At 45.3% G+C, this 17500-nt stretch overlaps 2 protein-coding genes across 6 annotated transcripts in view; both read left to right on the forward strand.

The window, feature by feature from the left end:
• setd1a (SET domain containing 1A, histone lysine methyltransferase) overlaps positions 1-7715 on the forward strand; it is a 22653-nt gene extending 14938 nt beyond the window's left edge. For 4 of the 5 annotated variants that reach the window (XM_047800590.1, XM_047800591.1, XM_027134706.2 and 1 more), the window contains 9 exons: positions 1-136; positions 214-269; positions 457-1769; positions 2315-2717; positions 3329-3507; positions 3814-3924; positions 4408-4527; positions 4919-5056; positions 5998-7715. The exon at positions 1-136 is cut by the window's left edge and continues 51 nt beyond it. In XM_047800590.1, the coding sequence (XP_047656546.1) occupies positions 1-136; positions 214-269; positions 457-1769; positions 2315-2717; positions 3329-3507; positions 3814-3924; positions 4408-4527; positions 4919-5056; positions 5998-6171 (2630 nt within the window). In that variant the 3' untranslated portion in view covers positions 6172-7715. The remainder of the gene's footprint in view (positions 137-213; positions 270-456; positions 1770-2314; positions 2718-3328; positions 3508-3813; positions 3925-4407; positions 4528-4918; positions 5057-5997) is intronic. The other variant, XM_047800593.1, reaches the window with a different exon arrangement.
• A 4623-nt stretch (positions 7716-12338) lies between these two features.
• Positions 12339-17500, forward strand: part of hsd3b7 (hydroxy-delta-5-steroid dehydrogenase, 3 beta- and steroid delta-isomerase) — a gene marked incomplete in the record, with an annotated part of 27865 nt that continues 22703 nt past the window's right edge. The window contains 2 exon segments of the mRNA XM_047800779.1: positions 12339-12525; positions 16890-17097. Coding sequence (XP_047656735.1) covers positions 16932-17097 — 166 coding nt within the window.

Raw genomic sequence — 17500 nt, forward strand, 5'->3', positions numbered from 1 at the left:
AAAGCCTGTCGTCGTCCTCCTCATCGTCGTCTTCATCTTCAGATGAGGAAGACGATGAGGAGCTGGAGCAGGTAGACGAGAGCGAGGCCTTGGACACGATGGACGAGTCGACGATGGACAGCGTTGCCATGGAGAAGTGTGTAGTAGTTTTATATTTCCTCTCATCAGAACAAACGAGCTTCAGTTTAATGGTGTGTTTGTTTTGTGTCACAGGGAGAAAGCGAACGGAGGCGAGTCGCCTGCTGTGGCTGCTGCTGAGGTCAAATCAGGTCAGTGACTTTAATTACAAAAAGTTTATAAATGTTTACATTTACAGAACAAACACTCGTTTACATAAAGTTTATTAAAAGGCATCTACACAGAGTTTATATATAAATAAACATTGATTATTTTTATATACTAGTATAAATATTAGCACTGTTTTTGGTTTGTGACTTTTTATTTTTTATATTAAAGAAGACAAGATGGCTCCGGCCGTGCCTGTAAATCACCGGCCACCGTCTCCTCCTTGTCCTCGCCCGTCTTCTCCCATCCTGCCTCCTCTGAAGAAACGGCGCAAGACCGTGTCCTTCTCCATGGAGGAGAGTGAAAGCAAACCCTCCATCCATGTCCCTGTAGCTCCTCTCTCACCTTCCTCCTCCGCTTCTCCATCGCTCCTCCTTTCTCCGGTCAAATCACAACCACCAGATCAGCTTATTACATCATCACCCACCGCTTCCACTTTGGCCACATCATCCAAACCTGCCCCGATGCTCCGCCCGTTCGCTTCACGTCCGACCAAGGCCACGCCCCCTTCAGCGTCTCCCACCTCGGTTCTCACAGTCCCTCCTCCTGTTCGCTCGCTGCGTCCAGAGGAACCCAGGAAACATTCTCCATCCCCACAGTCGACCCCTGCCAAGTCTCCTCTCAGACGTGGCAAAGAATCGCCCAGAACCCCTCCCACTCCTGTCTGCCTCACTGTCCAGAACCTTCCGCTGGACCATGCCTCTCTGGTTCGGGTGGCCTACGAAGAGCCCGGCCCGATGACGCTCGCAGCCAATCAGAAAGGTCGTCCACGTGGCAGGCCTCGAACCGTCAGCATGTCGTCTCCCTCCACACCGTCGCTACTGGAGGAGGATGAGTTTGATGAAGATGAAGATGAGGAGCTTCTGGAGCAGAGACTGAAGCTCAGGGAGCAGCTCGGAGCATCCAGTTTGCTGCAGCTAGCATCCGCATCCACACCCGATCTCTCCGTGCTAGCTCACGTGGCTGCAGAGATGGACGGAGACATTGACTCGGAGGAGACCGAGACGTCAGATGAAGCCGAAGAGCACAAACTGGAAGAGGACGAAGTTGCTCGGCTTTTCAAGTTAGATCCAGGCGGAATGCTCGTCCTCCAGGAGCACAACTACTCAAAGTCTGCACCTTTCCTCCTTCCCCCTATTTCTCCTGCATCCTCCGCTGTTCAACGGAGGCAGAAACAGGATGCCGCAGTGTTGCTCCCTACGGACTTCCATCAACACTGCGTCCAGGAGGCTCCGGAGGAGGTCATCGGAGACTCTCAGACAGACACGCCCGAGTTCTACGGCATGGGGCTGGTCGGAGACGAGGCCGGAGTGCGTGTGCTCAGCCCCGTGTCTAAACGCAGAGGCTCGTTCAAGCCTGAGGAATCCCTGGAGAAAGGAAAGAGTAAAAAGAGGACTCGGAAAGACAAAGAAAACGTGGAGCTGCAGCCTGCTAAAAAACTGAAGCAGGACCACGGCAGGAAACAGAAGAGAGGGAAGTTGGAGGTGAGTATCTCCAGGCTGCCGCCTCGTTTTGACACCAGGTTTATGAAATAAGGTTGAATAATTTGCAAACATCCGCTTCATGTGCGAGCAGCGACGTAGTGGATATTTCTCCATTCCTGAGTTTCAGTGTTTTTTCGTCACAATAAAGCGTCGTTACTTTTCGGACGTAAGTGACACGTGGAGTCGGTGTGGTTTAGAGCGTTTAGGACTTCCTGTAAACAAGAAAATATATCAGCAGTCACTCATTTCCTCTTCATCTTAAAAATGTCTTACGTTTCAGCTATAGACTTTTTTTGTATACTAGTTTAATCTGATTGGGATTATATACAGAACCCGAGGTGCTCAGGGCCCAGGATTAGCAGGACCTGGGATTCAAACACACAACCTTGTGATCAGTTTAACACCTTAACCACTAGGCTACCACATCATTATTCGTTAGCATTGTAGCTCCAGTGTAGATAATAACCTGAGAGTAAGATGTTATTCATTCTGTTCTGTAAGAAGGAGCACAGATTATAATCTCTAAGTTCCCTGTTTGCTGTCAGGATTTCGCCCCGGAGGAGGACGTGGACGTGGAGCAGTTGGAGACAGCCGATCTGTCCAGCTCCACCTCCAGCTCAGACTCCGGCGATTCGGACTTCGGCCTGGACGAGCACCTCGGGTTCGAACGTGAGGAGGTGAGGAAAAGTGAGCGTCTCTTCCTGCAGGAAGCCGGAATCACACCGTCGACCCAGAGGAAGTCCAACCTGGTCCTGCCTTCTCTCCCAGCCGCTCTGTTCTCATACAAACAGCGCAGCGAGTTTGAACAGATGACCATCCTGTATGACATCTGGAACACCGGGCTGGACCAGGAGGACATGTGTCTGTTGAGGGTCACGTACGAGAAGCTGCTGCAGGATGACCACAACGCAGACTGGCTCAACGACACACACTGGGTCCCTCACACTAATATCCTTTCCCATGTTTCTGTTTCTGTGCTCTGAATATAATGTAGATGTAAACATCAGTTTTGTGATGATCATGATGATGAAATATTGTGCAGCTCTGGTCCCTCTGGTCTCACTGTTCCCTCTGGTCTCACTGTTCCCTCTGGTCCCTCTGGTCTCACTGTTCCCTCTGGTCTCACTGTTCCCTCTGGTCCCTCTGGTCTCACTGTTCCCTCTGGTCTCACTGTTCCCTCTGGTCTCACTGTTCTCACTGTTCCCTCTGGTCTCACTGTTCCCTCTGGTCTCACTGTTCCCTCTGGTCTCACTGTTCCCTCTGGTCTCACTGTTCTCACTGTTCCCTCTGGTCTCACTGTTCCCTCTGGTCTCACTGTTCCCTCTGGTCCCACTGTTCCCTCTGGTCCCACTGTTCCCTCTGGTCTCACTGTTCCCTCTGGTCTCTCTGTTCCCTCTGGTCTCTCTGTTCCCTCTGGTCTCTCTGGTCCCTCTGGTCTCTCTGGTCCCTCTGGTCTCTCTGGTCCCTCTGGTCTCACTGTTCCCTCTGGTCTCACTGGTCTCTGATGTGTACTTAATGTTTCTAGTCTGTAAGTTATGACCCTTGACCCCTGTTTGCACTCACTAACATCCCGAACCCACGGCGTAAGAAGAAGGCAGTGGACAGCCAGCTGAGGCAGCACGTGACAGGTTGCGCCCGCAGCGAGGGTTACTACGCCATCAGCCGCAAAGAGAAGGACGTGTACCTGGACCTGGACCTCGCCGAGGCCATGCAGGAGTCCGTAGACTACGACATCTCGGTGTGTCCCCACTCACAGAGAGACTTACTGTCATTACACTGAACACAGAGTCCCACATTAAATTACAACAACCGGATCTTTAATATTTTCTTTCAAAATAACGTTACTATAATTGTGGTCTTAGTTTTATATCTGAATCATGTTCGGTTCTGTATCGATTATTGTTTTATTTAAATTTACGGCCATCTAACGGTTAATCGTTACAGAAACGTGTGTGTGTGTGTGTGTGTGTGTGTGTGTGCTGATGGATGTTTACAGAAGGTTTATTATTAAACTGAACTCTGACACGGTGCTGTTTGCCCTCAGGGATCGAACCGCGTGCTGTCGGAGAGGCGCTCGGAGCAGAGGCGTCTCCTCAGCGCCATCGGCACGCCCGCCGTCATGGACTCGGACCTGCTCAAACTCAACCAGCTCAAGGTGAAGCGTCACACTGCGACCTTTACTCCTCCTTATCGCACGCTCGGCTCCGATTACGGGCCGCGTGCTGACCTTGTCGTGGGGTTTTATTGTCTGAGGTCGAACCGAAAAGGTTCAGAAACGCAAGGACGGGATCCGTCGATGTTTTTATTGTAGTCACACTTCTCACTACAGGGGCTGTAAAAATCACACACTGCTGCTTTAAATCTAAAACCTTCTGATTTTATGTCACATTCAGAGTTCAAGGAGATTCACCTTCGACCCTTTTTTTTTTCCCCTGCTGAGCATTTAAAGTGAGATAAAGTGCAGTCTGTGATGTGGAAAGATAGGAATCTGTGAATAACAACAGAAACTCAGAATGATGTTACACCAAGTCTGAACTTTGACCGGTTCGTGTTCCATTACCGAGAGTTTGACAGTCAAACAAAACAATCTGCCGAGACATTTTTAATGTGATGTCCGTGTCTCCGTCTCCGCCCGCAGTTCCGCAAGAAGAAACTGCGCTTCGGACGCAGCCGCATCCACGAGTGGGGTCTGTTCGCCATGGAGCCCATCGCCGCAGACGAGATGGTCATCGAGTACGTGGGTCAGAACATCAGACAGGTACAAACTGCTCTCATGGTCATGTGACGGTCATGTGACGAGTCACCTTCCTCTTGTTAGAAGCTCATTTGCATATCCGTATTTAAATTCCGTATGTAGAATATAAACTAGTGTTTAACCGAATCATTGACTCCTGGTCAGTATTTAGATTATTTATTAACGGTGAAGTTTAAGTGTAAAAGCAGCGGTGAGGTGTGAACACGTACCTGAGTAACCCATCACCTGTCAGACGTCACGTAGGTTCATGTGTACCTGCTGTGAGGTGTGTTTACTGAAGCATGTGTGTGATGTTCCTCAACCCATCACCTGTCAGACGTCATGTAGGTTCATGTGTACCTGCTGTGAGGTGTGTTTACTGAAGCGTGTGTGTGATGTTCCTCAATGCTTTTAGATGGTGGCTGATAACCGTGAGAAGCGTTACGCTCAGGAGGGGATCGGGAGCAGCTACCTGTTCCGCGTCGATCATGACACCATCATCGATGCCACCAAATGTGGAAACCTGGCACGCTTCATTAACCACTGCTGCACTGTGAGAACACACACACACACACACACTCAGACACACATGAACACACTCTCTTACACACGCACACACACTCTCTTACACACACACTCTTACTCAGACACACACGTACACACACAATCTTACACACACTCGTACACACACTCAGACACACACGTACACACACAATCTTACACACACACTCGTACACACACTCAGACACACACGTACACACACAATCTTACACACATACACACACTCGAACACACACTCTGTTACACACACTCTCACACACACACACACACACACACACACTCTTACACACACACACTTACACACACGTGCACACACTCTCACACACATGTACACACACTCACACACGTATGCACACAGTCGTACGTGTACACTCTTACACACACACTCAGACACAGTCTTGCACACACACACACACACACACACACACACTTACAGTCTCTCACACACACAAACTTTGACCGAGTTTAACTTCAGTCTAATGAACTTCAACACACTTTTTAAAATGTGTAAAGTTCAGGTCACATGATGCAACCCTAAGTACAGAGGACACACACATGCGTGCACACACACACACACACAGTTTGTGAAACTGCCATGTAGCCTCTGTATAGCACCACAATGTAGCAATCAGGATGTGATTTAAGCTCACAGGGAATTACAGCCGTTTTTTACAGTTCCAACATTCTCGTAGTCAAAAGTATTAGGACAGTTAATTGCTGAACATTTTCATGGCCAGTTGTGTTCTGTTCCCTTCTAATGTCATGATGAAGTAATGATCTACAGTCTGGTAGCTGTTCACAGGAGCTTGTATAAGGATGTCAGTAAATTGCTTCATCGTCATCAGAACGTATACGTCGTGTTCCTTGGTGTCGGCAGCCAGATGTTTTTTTAGCAACAAGCTAACAAACGTTAATCGTCTCGATGTTTTTCAGCCGAACTGCTACGCGAAAGTCATCACCATCGAGTCCCAGAAGAAGATCGTCATTTACTCCAAGCAGCCCATCGCCGTGAACGAGGAGATCACGTACGACTACAAGTTCCCCATCGAGGAGAACAAAATCCCCTGTTTGTGTGGCACGGAGAACTGCCGAGGAACACTCAACTAAAGCCCCTCCTACATCCCCCACCCACACACACACCCACCCACCCACAGCCTTTACTACTGCAGGACAGGCACACAGCATTATGGGTAACGTGTCTTTGGAGTAAACACCACAGCTTGGATTAAAAGTTTCTGTTTAATAAAGCTAATAGACTTGACCCGCCCACAGTGGTGTCTCCATAGCAACACCGTTTTCTCTGATTGGTGGATTCTGATCATACGTAAATTTATTTTTTTAAAGCAAGGATCTGTTTTTGACGTGTTGACAAAAAAAAAAAAGGTCACGATCCCCTTAACTGGTTCAAAACTACGCGTCACTGCTTCCTCACTTCCTGTCTCACTTCCTGTCTCAGCCCATTCGTTAAGGTTAAAGCCTTCCGTTATTATTATTATTATTAGCATTATTAGCATCGTCTCAACTCATTTTTCCCTCAGTTTTGGCCGATTTTAAATAAGCAGAGACGACAAACTAAGCAGCAAAGAAACGTTTCCGTATCCACACCGTGATGTGCAGATTCGCCGCTCGTCTCTTTCTGCAGTTAACGATTAACTTTACAAAGTTGATCGAAGCGTTAAACTCCGTGTTTAAACGTTTATTTAATACAAACGCTTTTCTTTTTCTCCGCGTCTCTAAACACCCACAGCGTCACCTCACACTCTCGTGTCTGTATTTTAGTTTGTTCTCCGTCGGGTTTTTACCTGTTTTTCCTCTCACAGCTCTGTGATGCTGTTTTATTGTAGCTTGTGTTGGTTAGCGTTCCGTAATAAACCTCTTTATCTAGCTGTTTGTTTTTAGCTAATAAACTCCTCTCGTTAAAGCTCTCACTAATTAATAATCAGTTATCATCACCACACATCAGCGCTTTATACTGGATCGTTGATGCATGACTGTGACGTGATGTGGAATATTTCAGTTAACTCTCGCTGTAGTGCAGAAATAATGAAAAGGGTTTTATTCTCTCTATTTGGAGAGAAGAAGAAGAATAATAATATCGGAAGGTTTTTGCCTCATCGTTTTCATCCTCACACGATTTATTCGATCAAGTCAACTTTTCAGAACTAACCTTTATTATTATTATTATTATTATTATTATTATTCATTCTTTTCTTCCCCGTCAGTCCTGCAGATTTAAGCTCCTCCCACTTTATCCTTTTATCGTCACGTCCAGCGACTCCTTTGAAAGGACACCATGTAACGTGTGTGTATATAAATAATATAACTACAGACTCGCACATAAAAAACAAACAAGAAAAAAAACTAAAAAATGGTCAAAAATAAAAGTGTAAATATTGTAGAGGTGTTTGTTTCTCGTAGAAACGCACTGGTTCCACTCTGTAAATATGTTCTTCTTTTTCCTACTTTTTCCTTCATCGCCAGACAAAATTGTACATACCGATCGTTCACTTATCTTATTGGTTTTTTTTTTTGTTTGTTTTTTTTTAATTTGATGTATTTTAATATTATTTGCAATATTTCTCTTGTATTAATGCGTTGGATCCTTTATTAATGGTGCATTAAACTATTTTTTAGAAAAACTGAAAACCAAATGATTTTTTTTCTTCTCTTTTTTCCCGCCTCGTGGTTTTATTTCCCGTCGGGCCGAGAGGTCGGTGTCGTAAAGTGTGTTATGATGTAGAATATAATAATAAAATGATATAGTGATAAAATGTTATAAACAAGAGCACGAGCACATTAACGATAACTCTGATGGTCAGCTGATGCTGTGGAGAACGAATCGTCTGAGCAGGAGTCGCTTCGGAGTTCAGACCTCAGCAGCTCTGTGGGGTTTAAATCACAGTGTTTTATACAGATTTAACTGAACACTGCAGCGTCGATGTCTGTTCAGTGTCCGTCTGATGAGGGTAAATCCGGTGTTCTTCTCTAAACGTTTCTCATCTGTGACTTTAACGTTACTCTGATGTTCCTCTAGACCAGATGAGATAAGAAGATGAAACTTTATTCGTCCCACGATGTGGACATTTCTCTGTTACAGCAGTAAAGAGAAAGAAACGCAAATCTATAAAATAATAAAGCCATAATATAATATACAGTATAAACATAATGTATAATAAATACAGAGGAGAAGAAAAAAGAGACCACGAGTAAGTCCTGTAGTCACACTAACAGACGTTTTTTCAACGTTTTTCAAAATGACTGTTATTGAACATGTTTAAATGCTATGTTGTAGTTATTATTGCAGGTAAACAGTAATAAGTGTAATTATGGTGACTGGTTCACTGGGAGCAGCTTTGATTATAAAGTCTAATAGCAGCAGGAAGATCAGAGCGTCTGTGTCGCTGCTTCCGACACTTAGGATGTAACAGTCTGTCACTGAAGGAGCTCCTCAGAGCTGACACCGTATCATACAGGAGGTGAGAGTCGTTCTGCGGTCCTCTTCCTGTACAGTGTCCAGAGGAATCCCCAGGACTGAGCTGGACTTCCTGATCAGCTTGTCCAGTCTCTTCCTGTCTGCAGTAGAGATGCTGCTGCACCAGGAGACCACACCATACGGCTGAAGCCGACACAGAGACAACAAAGGTCTTCAGTAACTCTCGCTGAACTCCAAAAGACCTCAGTCTCCTCAGCAGGAAGTGTCTGCTCTGTCCTTGCTTATACATTGCCTCAGTGTTGTCTGTCCAGTCCAGTTTGCTGTTCAGATGAACACACAGGTATTTGTAAGAGTCGACTCTCACGATGTCTTTTCCCTGAATGATCACTGGAGGTAACGAGGTTTGTTTGTGCTGACGGAAACCCAACACCGGCTCTTCGGTTTTCCCCGCATTTATCTGGAGGCAGCTCCGTCGGCACCAGTCCATAAAGTTCTGAATCGGTCCTCTGTTCTCCCTGTCATCATCACCTGTGATCACACCGACGATGGCGGAGTCAACAGAGAACTTCTGTAGGTGACAGGTTGCTGAGCTGAACATGAAGTCTGCAGTGTAGATGGTGAAGAGGAAGGTTGGTAGGCAAACTGGAACTTCACATGAGCACAGACCAACAAAAACGCAGGTTTACTGAAGTTTAAACACAGGTGGAGGAAAACTGATATAAAGGACTTCCTGTTAGTGACTTCCTGTTAGTGTCAGTCCAACACCATACTGTTAGTCCATCACACCACAGAGCTGCAGCTGACGTCTGAAGGTCTGGACCAGCTCGGTCATGGGGCCTGTACCACATACATAGTGTGTTTAATAGGTTTTCCTGTGAAGAGAAGTGTGTGTCTGTGTGTGTGTGTGTGTGTGTGTGTGTGTGTGTGTGTGTGTGTGTTTATGATGTGGTGATGGAATCTCCAGTGTTTGTGTGTGTGTGTGTGTGTGTGTGTGTGTGTGTGTGTGTGTGTGTGTGTGTGTGTGTGTTTATGATGTGGTGATGGAATCTCCAGTGTTTGTGTGTGTGTGTGTGTGTGTGTGTGTGTGTGTGTGTGTGTGTGTGTGTGTGTGTGTGTGTGTGTGTGTGTGTGTGTTTATGATGTGGTGATGGAATCTCCAGTGTTTGTGTGTGTGTGTGTGTGTGTGTGTGTGTGTGTGTGTGTGTGTGTGTTTATGATGTGGTGATGGAATCTCCAGTGTTTGTGTGTGTGTGTGTGTGTGTGTGTGTGTGTATGATGAGCTCTGTGTCCCAGTCAGAGGTGAAGCTGGAGCTTGAAGTTCTCCACATCTTCAGGACAGTTTACACTTGTGTGTGTTTCTCAGTCACAAGCTGAGATTGTTTTGTCTTCATGTGAGTAGAGATTGTGCTGAAGGGACGAGTGTTTAAAACTGCTACAACATAAAGGACAACAGGGACTTCACTTTATTTATCTTTCCTTTATTTTATTTATTTATTTTTCAATGTTAATGTTGGACAATTTCTGTGGTATAAAAGGAATAAAACACATCAGCGTCTTGGCTTCATGACACCACGCAGTGTTTATTAAAGCTCCAGGAACACTGCACCTCATACACTCAGTGAGGTGTAACATCCAGGGGTTGTGGGAGTTTTTGGTGATCATGTGTGTGTGTATGTGTGTGTGTGTGTGTGTGAGTGTGTGTGTGTGTGTGTGTGTGTGTGTGTCAGGATGACGTCCTGCTGCTCATGTACACGTAGCCACGCCCCCCTTTTACAGGAATCACACGACTCTCTTCTCATCAGCCAGAAAAAAACATAACATTTCTAAGGTCCAGGCAGATGATGTGCAGCAGATTCGTGTTAAGACTTGTTTATGTTTGAAATAAGCCACGCCCCCTAGTTTATAATAGATGAATAGTTTATCTCTCACTCTCTCTCACTCACACACACACACACACACGCACACACACGCACACACACACGCACACACACGCACACACACGCACGGTGTAACTGATCCATGGTTTAAGCTCAATACAAGTAGCTGATTAAGTAACCAGAGTGTAGAAAGCAGGACAGAGGTCTGTAGAGCTGAGATTACTACATCACGTTCCTGCAACGTTCTTTCTGAATCTGTTGTTGTTTCATATTAACGACCTGAAAGAAAATTCTCCTCCACATTCCATAAATCCACACAATAAGACAAATAAGACTAGTTTTAAAAAAGTAATGGCACCCTATAAAAGTAGGGGAATATGTGCTGTTCATGGTTCTCCTCTCACACACCGCTCACACAGAACCTGTACAGAGCTCAGACACTGACTGACCAGAATGTTCCTAACGCTCCTAACATTCCTAACACTCCTAAGGCTCCAAACGCTCCTAAGGCTCCTAACACTCCTAACACCAGACTGAAAGTTCAGTCAGTCTGTGGAACATGTGCTAGCTAACGTCTGCTGATTAAATCCAGTTTGTGTGACTTCTGAAGCTGTTAGTTAACGCAGAACTACTAAGATGTAACAAATAACTGCAGCTTGAATGATGAGTTCAGTCTGATTTCAACCATCAACATCTACATCTACTGTTCTGTTGTTCTCTGATCTCTCAAATGAGAGGAAGTGTGTAAATCAGACTGTAAGGTTCTTTAGTCAACAGCAAATATGTGAGCTCAAGTGATCTGACTTTAGCTTGCTGTCACAGCTGAGCAGTTACAGCTTCCTGTGTGTGTGTGTGTGTGTGTGTGTGTGTGTGTGTGTGTGTGTGTGTGTGTGTGTGTGTGTGTGTGTGTGTGTGTGTGTGTGTGTGGTTGGTGTGTGTGTGTGTGTGGTGTGTGTGTGTGTGTGGTTGATCTTCTATGAATACAGAAAGAGATGTGAGGAAAGAGAAGCAGAAGGTTTTGTGCAGAAGCCGAGGCAGTGTTTACTGTCATGGAGGTGAGTTGAATCTAAACGTTAATGCAGTACAGAGCAGGTTTGTAAAAAATCAAGCATTTCTTGTCTCGTGTTTAGTGTGTTTAGTGTGTTTAGTGTGTTTAATATGTTTAGTGTGTTTAGTGTGTTTAATATGTTTAGTGTGTTTAGTGTGTTTAATATGTTTACTGTGTTTACTGTGTTTAGTGTGTTTACTGTGTTTAGTGTGTTTACTGTGTTTAGTGTGTTTAATATGTTTAGTGTGTTTAGTGTGTTTAGTGTGTTTAGTGTGTTTAGTGTGTTTAATATGTTTAGTGTGTTTAGTGTGTTTAGTGTGTTTAATATGTTTAGTGTGTTTAGTGTGTTTAGTGTGTTTAATATGTTTAGTGTGTTTACTGTGTTTAGTGTGTTTAGTGTGTTTAATATGTTTAGTGTGTTTACTGTGTTTAGTGTGTTTACTGTGTTTAGTGTGTTTAGTGTGTTTACTGTGTTTAGTGTGTTTAATATGTTTAGTGTGTTTAATATGTTTAGTGTGTTTACTGTGTTTAGTGTGTTTAGTGTGTTTAATATGTTTACTGTGTTTAGTGTGTTTACTGTGTTTAGTGTGTTTAATATGTTTAGTGTGTTTAGTGTGTTTAGTGTGTTTAGTGAATCTACTCAGTGGATATCTGAGAGAGCAGAATTTTATCCTGATCAGTGCACAGTGAGAACAGCTGAGGACAGAATGAGTGTATTTTTAGATCACAGCAAGACCATGATGAATCTCTGTGTCAACTCTTTCAGGTGAATCTCTCTCTCTCTCTCTCTCTCTCTCTCTCTCTCTCTCTCTCTCTCTCTCTGTTATAGACAAGGGCAGTGTCTTTACTCTGCAGTGTAATTTGAATCAAAACCATGGAAACATCTCATTTCAGTATTTGTCTTTCTGACTCAGTTCACAGTGAGTCATGTGTTTAACTCCCAGCTGTCAGTGTGACAGGAACAATTCAGTCTGTTTTTTATTTTTATTTTTATAAAATTGGAGTTGTAAAAGTGGAGTTTTGTGTGAAAGTGAAGCAAGAAGAACAGTCGCTGCTCAAACCGTTGTTGTGTGGGAGCCGAAAGAAAGAGTCGACTCTTACCGGTGAGCCGAATCAAATGATTCACGATTCTTTTTAGTAGTGTTTTTTTTTTTATCACATTGTTTCTTGCTTTTATGTGTCACCACATTACATTTCTTAGTTGTATTGTTCAATCTAATGACATTATGGTTTGTAAACCATGTTACACTGCCACAGTGTTCAGTAATGTTCAGACCTGTGAAGCTTAACACTAGGTACATAGGAGCTGTGTGATTAAACATCACAGTGTGTGACAGAGACGTGTTCAGTTCTCCAGGAAAAAGAGTTGATCAGCATCCAAACATGGAATGATTGACAGTTGTGCAGGTGTTCTGAGGTCTGTGATACGCTCAGGAAGCCCTCACTACGGTGGCTGAGAAGTCCAAAACACTAACAACACTAACACTAACATCCGGAAACACAACGACAAGCCGGAAACAGTAGGTGTAGTTTGTGTCTGGTTTGTTACCGATCATCGGACGAGACACCTGTCACTCACCTATATATCTTGACTGACAGGTGTCTCGTCTGATGATCGGTAAGTTTCCATTCACAAACGATTCCTACCGTTTCTGGGTTGTCTGACTTGTCGTTGTGTTTTGCACTTCCCGGCCACCGAACCTCCCCCCCCCCCTCCTTCCCAACATCACACCCACACTGTCACACTAACTGCAGAAGGGTTGAGTTCATTTATGAGAAAATCTGTCATTGGACATGAGCTGTTTACACAGCAGCAGTCTGTGTGTGTTTGTGTGTGTTTATGTGTGTCTCTCTGTGTGTGTGTGTGTCTGTGTGTCTATCTGTGTGTTGTATATGTGCGTGTTCGTGTTTGTGTATGTGTGTGTTGTATATGTGTGCGTATGTGTGTGTGTTTGTCTCTGTGTGTGTTTGTCTGTGTGTGTTGTATATGTGCGTATGTGTGTGTATTTGTGTGTTTATGTTTGTCTCTGTGTGTATCTGTGTTGTATGTGTGTGCGTATGTGTGTGTGTTGTATAAATGCATGTTTGTGTGTGTGTTTTTGTGTATGTTTGTGTGTCTCTGTGTGTGTCTGTCTGTGTGTGTCTGTGTGTTGTATAAATGTGTGTTTGTGTTTATGTTGGGCTCTGTGTGTGTCTGTGTGTGTTGTATATGTGTGCGTATGTGTGTGTTGTATAAATGTGTGTTTGTGTTTATGTTGGGCTCTGTGTGTGTCTGTGTGTGTTGTATATGTGTGCGTATGTGTGTGTTGTATAAATGTGTGTGTTTGTGTGTGTGTGTTTGTGTGTCTGTGTGTGTTGTATATGTGTGCGTATGTGTGTGTTGTATAAATGTGTGTGTTTGTGTGTGTGTGTGTGTTGTATATGTGTGCGTATGTGTGTGTTGTATAAATGTGTGTGTTTGTGTGTGTGTGTGTGTGTGTGTCATGTTTTTCTTCACCTGGACTTCATCCACTGGCTCCAATCTCAAGGCCATGATTTTATGGATCAGAGTGTGGTGTCAGTGTGTAATGAATGTCATCATGAACTTAACTTCATAGTTAATTTATAACTAAAGTCTTTCATCAGAATTTTAATCTTTATAATGAGTAGAACGAGCGGACACACTCCCGTGTTCAGTACACACTCCCGTGTTCAGTACACACTCCCGTGTTCAGTACACACACTCCCGTGTTCAGTACACACACTCCCGTGTTCAGTACACACTCCCGTGTTCAGTACACACACTCCCGTGTTCAGTACACACTCCCGTGTTCAGTACACACACTCCCGTGTTCAGTACACACTCCCGTGTTCAGTACACACTCCCGTGTTCAGTACACACACTCCCGTGTTCAGTACACACACTCCCGTGTTCAGTACACACACTCCTGTGTTCAGTACACACTCCTGTGTTCAGTACACACTCCCGTGTTCAGTACACACTCCCGTATTCAGTACACACACTCCTGTGTATAGTACACACTCCCGTGTTCAGTACAAACTCCCGTGTTCAGTACACACTCCCGTGTTCAGTACACACTCCCGTGTTCAGTACACACTCCTGTGTTCAGTACACACTCCCGTGTTCAGTACACACTCTCCCGTGTTCAGTACACACTCCTGTGTTCAGTACACACTCCCGTGTTCAGTACACACTCCTGTGTTCAGTACACACTCCCGTGTTCAGTACACACACTCCTGTGTTCAGTACACACTCCTGTGTTCAGTACACACTCCCGTATTCAGGACACACTCTACCGTGTTCAGTACACACACTCCTGTGTTCAGTACACACTCCTGTGTTCAGTACACACTCCTGTGTTCAGTACACACACTCCTGTGTTCAGTACACACTCCCGTGTTCAGTACACACTCCCGTGTTCAGTACACTCTCCTGTGTTCAGTACACACTCCCGTGTTCAGTACACACACTCCTGTGTTCAGTACACACTCTCCCGTATTCAGTACACACTCCCGTGTTCAGTACACACTCCCGTGTTCAGTACACACTCCTGTGTTCAGTACACACTCCTGTGTTCAGTACACACTCCCGTGTTCAGTACACACTCCCGTGTTCAGTACACACTCCTGTGTTCAGTACACACTCCCGTGTTCAGTACACACTCCTGTGTTCAGTACACACTCCCGTGTTCAGTACACACTCCTGTGTTCAGTACACACTCCCGTGTTCAGTACACACTCCCGTGTTCTACAGAATGATATTCAGAGTAAAACGACTGGATCTGATTCCTGACTCAGTATGTGATCAGCTGTTGCTGCTGTTTCTGGAGTAGATGTCAGGTGCTGGTGGTGATATTAAATGAGCTCATGGACTCAGACTGTACGAGGGGCAGAACGAGCCGTAAATACACCGACGGCGCCGTGCGGCAGCTGCTCCGTGCCCCGTTTTGTGTGCTGTTAAGATGTAGTGAATAAATCATAAGCGATAATGAGACGAGTCACTTGATAAACGTGTGTGATCTGTACAGGGTGAGAGTGTAGAGGAAATGATGAAGCTGCCTCTGTCTCTGACACCGACTCTGCACGGGTCAGTGCTGCTCAGCCAGAACCATGGAGATGGAGAACAACAGGCTGAGCGGAAAGAGTGAGGCAGTTGGATGAATAGCGAACAATGAGCCTCTGAACTCTGAGAACAAACCTGTGTTTATAGACGCAGCTTATTCACACACATAATAACGAGGCTCGGGCCGGAGACAGGAAACTACAGTGTTGTGAATACGTCACGTAAACTCTGTCCTGTCTGTTCGTCTGACATCAGCAGAGAGAATAAAAGTGACTTTAGCTTCTCACATGACACCAACCAGCAGGCAGAAGCTTAATTATTTATTCTTCACCCTGATAAATAATTTAGAAAAGAGCTAAAAAAAACACACAAAGTTCCAGCTTCACCTTTAACTGTTATAAAGCACCGACACTGGAGACGCCTCACACACACAATAAGATCAAAAACCTTATCAGCTCTACTACTGTGGGGACGTACTGTGGAGTAATCAGACACTGTCTCTCTCTGTGTGTCTCTCTCTGTGTCTCTCTCTGTGTGTCTCTCTCTCTGTGTGTCTCTCTCTGTGTGTCTCTCTCTCTGTGTCTCTCTCTGTGTCTCTCTCTCTGTGTCTCTCTCTCTGTGTCTCTCTCTGTGTGTGTCTCTCTCTCTGTGTGTCTCTCTCTGTGTGTCTCTCTCTCTGTCTGTCTGTCTCTCTCTCTCTGTGTGTCTCTCTCTGTGTGTCTCTCTCTGTGTGTCTCTCTCTGTGTCTCTCTGTGTGTCTCTCTCTGTGTGTCTCTCTCTGTGTCTCTCTCTGTGTCTCTCTCTCTGTGTGTCTCTCTCTGTGTGTCTCTCTCTCTGTCTGTCTGTCTCTCTCTCTGTGTGTCTCTCTCTCTGTGTCTCTCTCTCTGTGTCTCTCTCTGTGTGTCTCTCTCTGTGTGTCTCTCTCTGTGTGTCTCTCTCTCTGTCTGTCTGTCTCTCTCTCTGTCTGTCTGTCTGCCCGTCTCTCTCTCTCTCTCTCTCTCTCTCTCTCTCTCTCTCTCTCTCTCTCTCTCTCATATTTACTTATCTTTATCTTTCATACGTCAAAAATGAAGGAATAAAGTTAAACGATTTGTCGTGCGCGTGTATGTGCGTGTCTCTCTCTCTCTCTCTCTCTCTCTCTCTCTCTCTCTCTCTCTCTCTCTCTCTCTCTCTATCTGTCTGTCTGTCTGTCTGTCTCTCTCTCTCTCTCTCTCTCTCTCTATCTCTCTCATATTTACTTATCTTTATCTTTCATACGTCAAAAATGAAGGAATAAAGTTAAACGATTTGTCGCGCGTCGTGCGCGCGCGCGCGCGTGTGTGTGCGTGTGTGCGTGTGCGCGCGCGCGCGTGTGTGTGCGTGCGCCTGTCTGTACCTCCTCCTGTTTTTATCTCTTACTCCCAGCAGCACGAGCGCAGTGAAGCTCGTGTTCAGCTCCGTTAACACATGATGATGAACACCGAGAACCGGGAGCTGGTTTACCTCCTGACAGGAGGATGTGGATTTCTGGGGCAGCATCTGATGAAGGTTCTGCTGGAGAAAGAGGACAAGGTGAAGGAGATCCGGCTGTTCGATAAACACATTGACTCCAGTCTGGAGGACTGCAGCACAGGTAAGACGGGGGAGGGGGGAGGGGGGAGAGGGGGTTTGTTCACCTAGGAACAGCTTCTGGGTCAAAGTCGAGAAATAGAACAGAACTGTCCTGTTCTGTTCTGTCCCTGTCCTGTCCCTGTCCTGTCCCTGTCCTGTCCCTGTCCTGTCCCTGTCCTGTCCCCTGTCCTGTCCCCTGTCCTGTCCCCTGTCCTGTCCCTCTTATGTTCCTGTTCTGTTCTGTTCTGTTCTGGGTCTAAAGAATGTGGAGAACAAAACTGTTAAACTTTTTATACAGCAACTGACATAATTAGAGTTAAACTTCTGAGTTCACTTTAATTCTGTTTGTGTGCGTGTGTGCGTGTGTGTGTTTGTGTGTGTGTGTGCGTGTGTGTGTGTGTGTGTTTGTGTGTGTGTGTGCGTGT

This window comes from Tachysurus fulvidraco, chromosome 15 (assembly GCF_022655615.1).
Source record: "Tachysurus fulvidraco isolate hzauxx_2018 chromosome 15, HZAU_PFXX_2.0, whole genome shotgun sequence".
Classification (NCBI taxonomy): domain Eukaryota; kingdom Metazoa; phylum Chordata; class Actinopteri; order Siluriformes; family Bagridae; genus Tachysurus; species Tachysurus fulvidraco.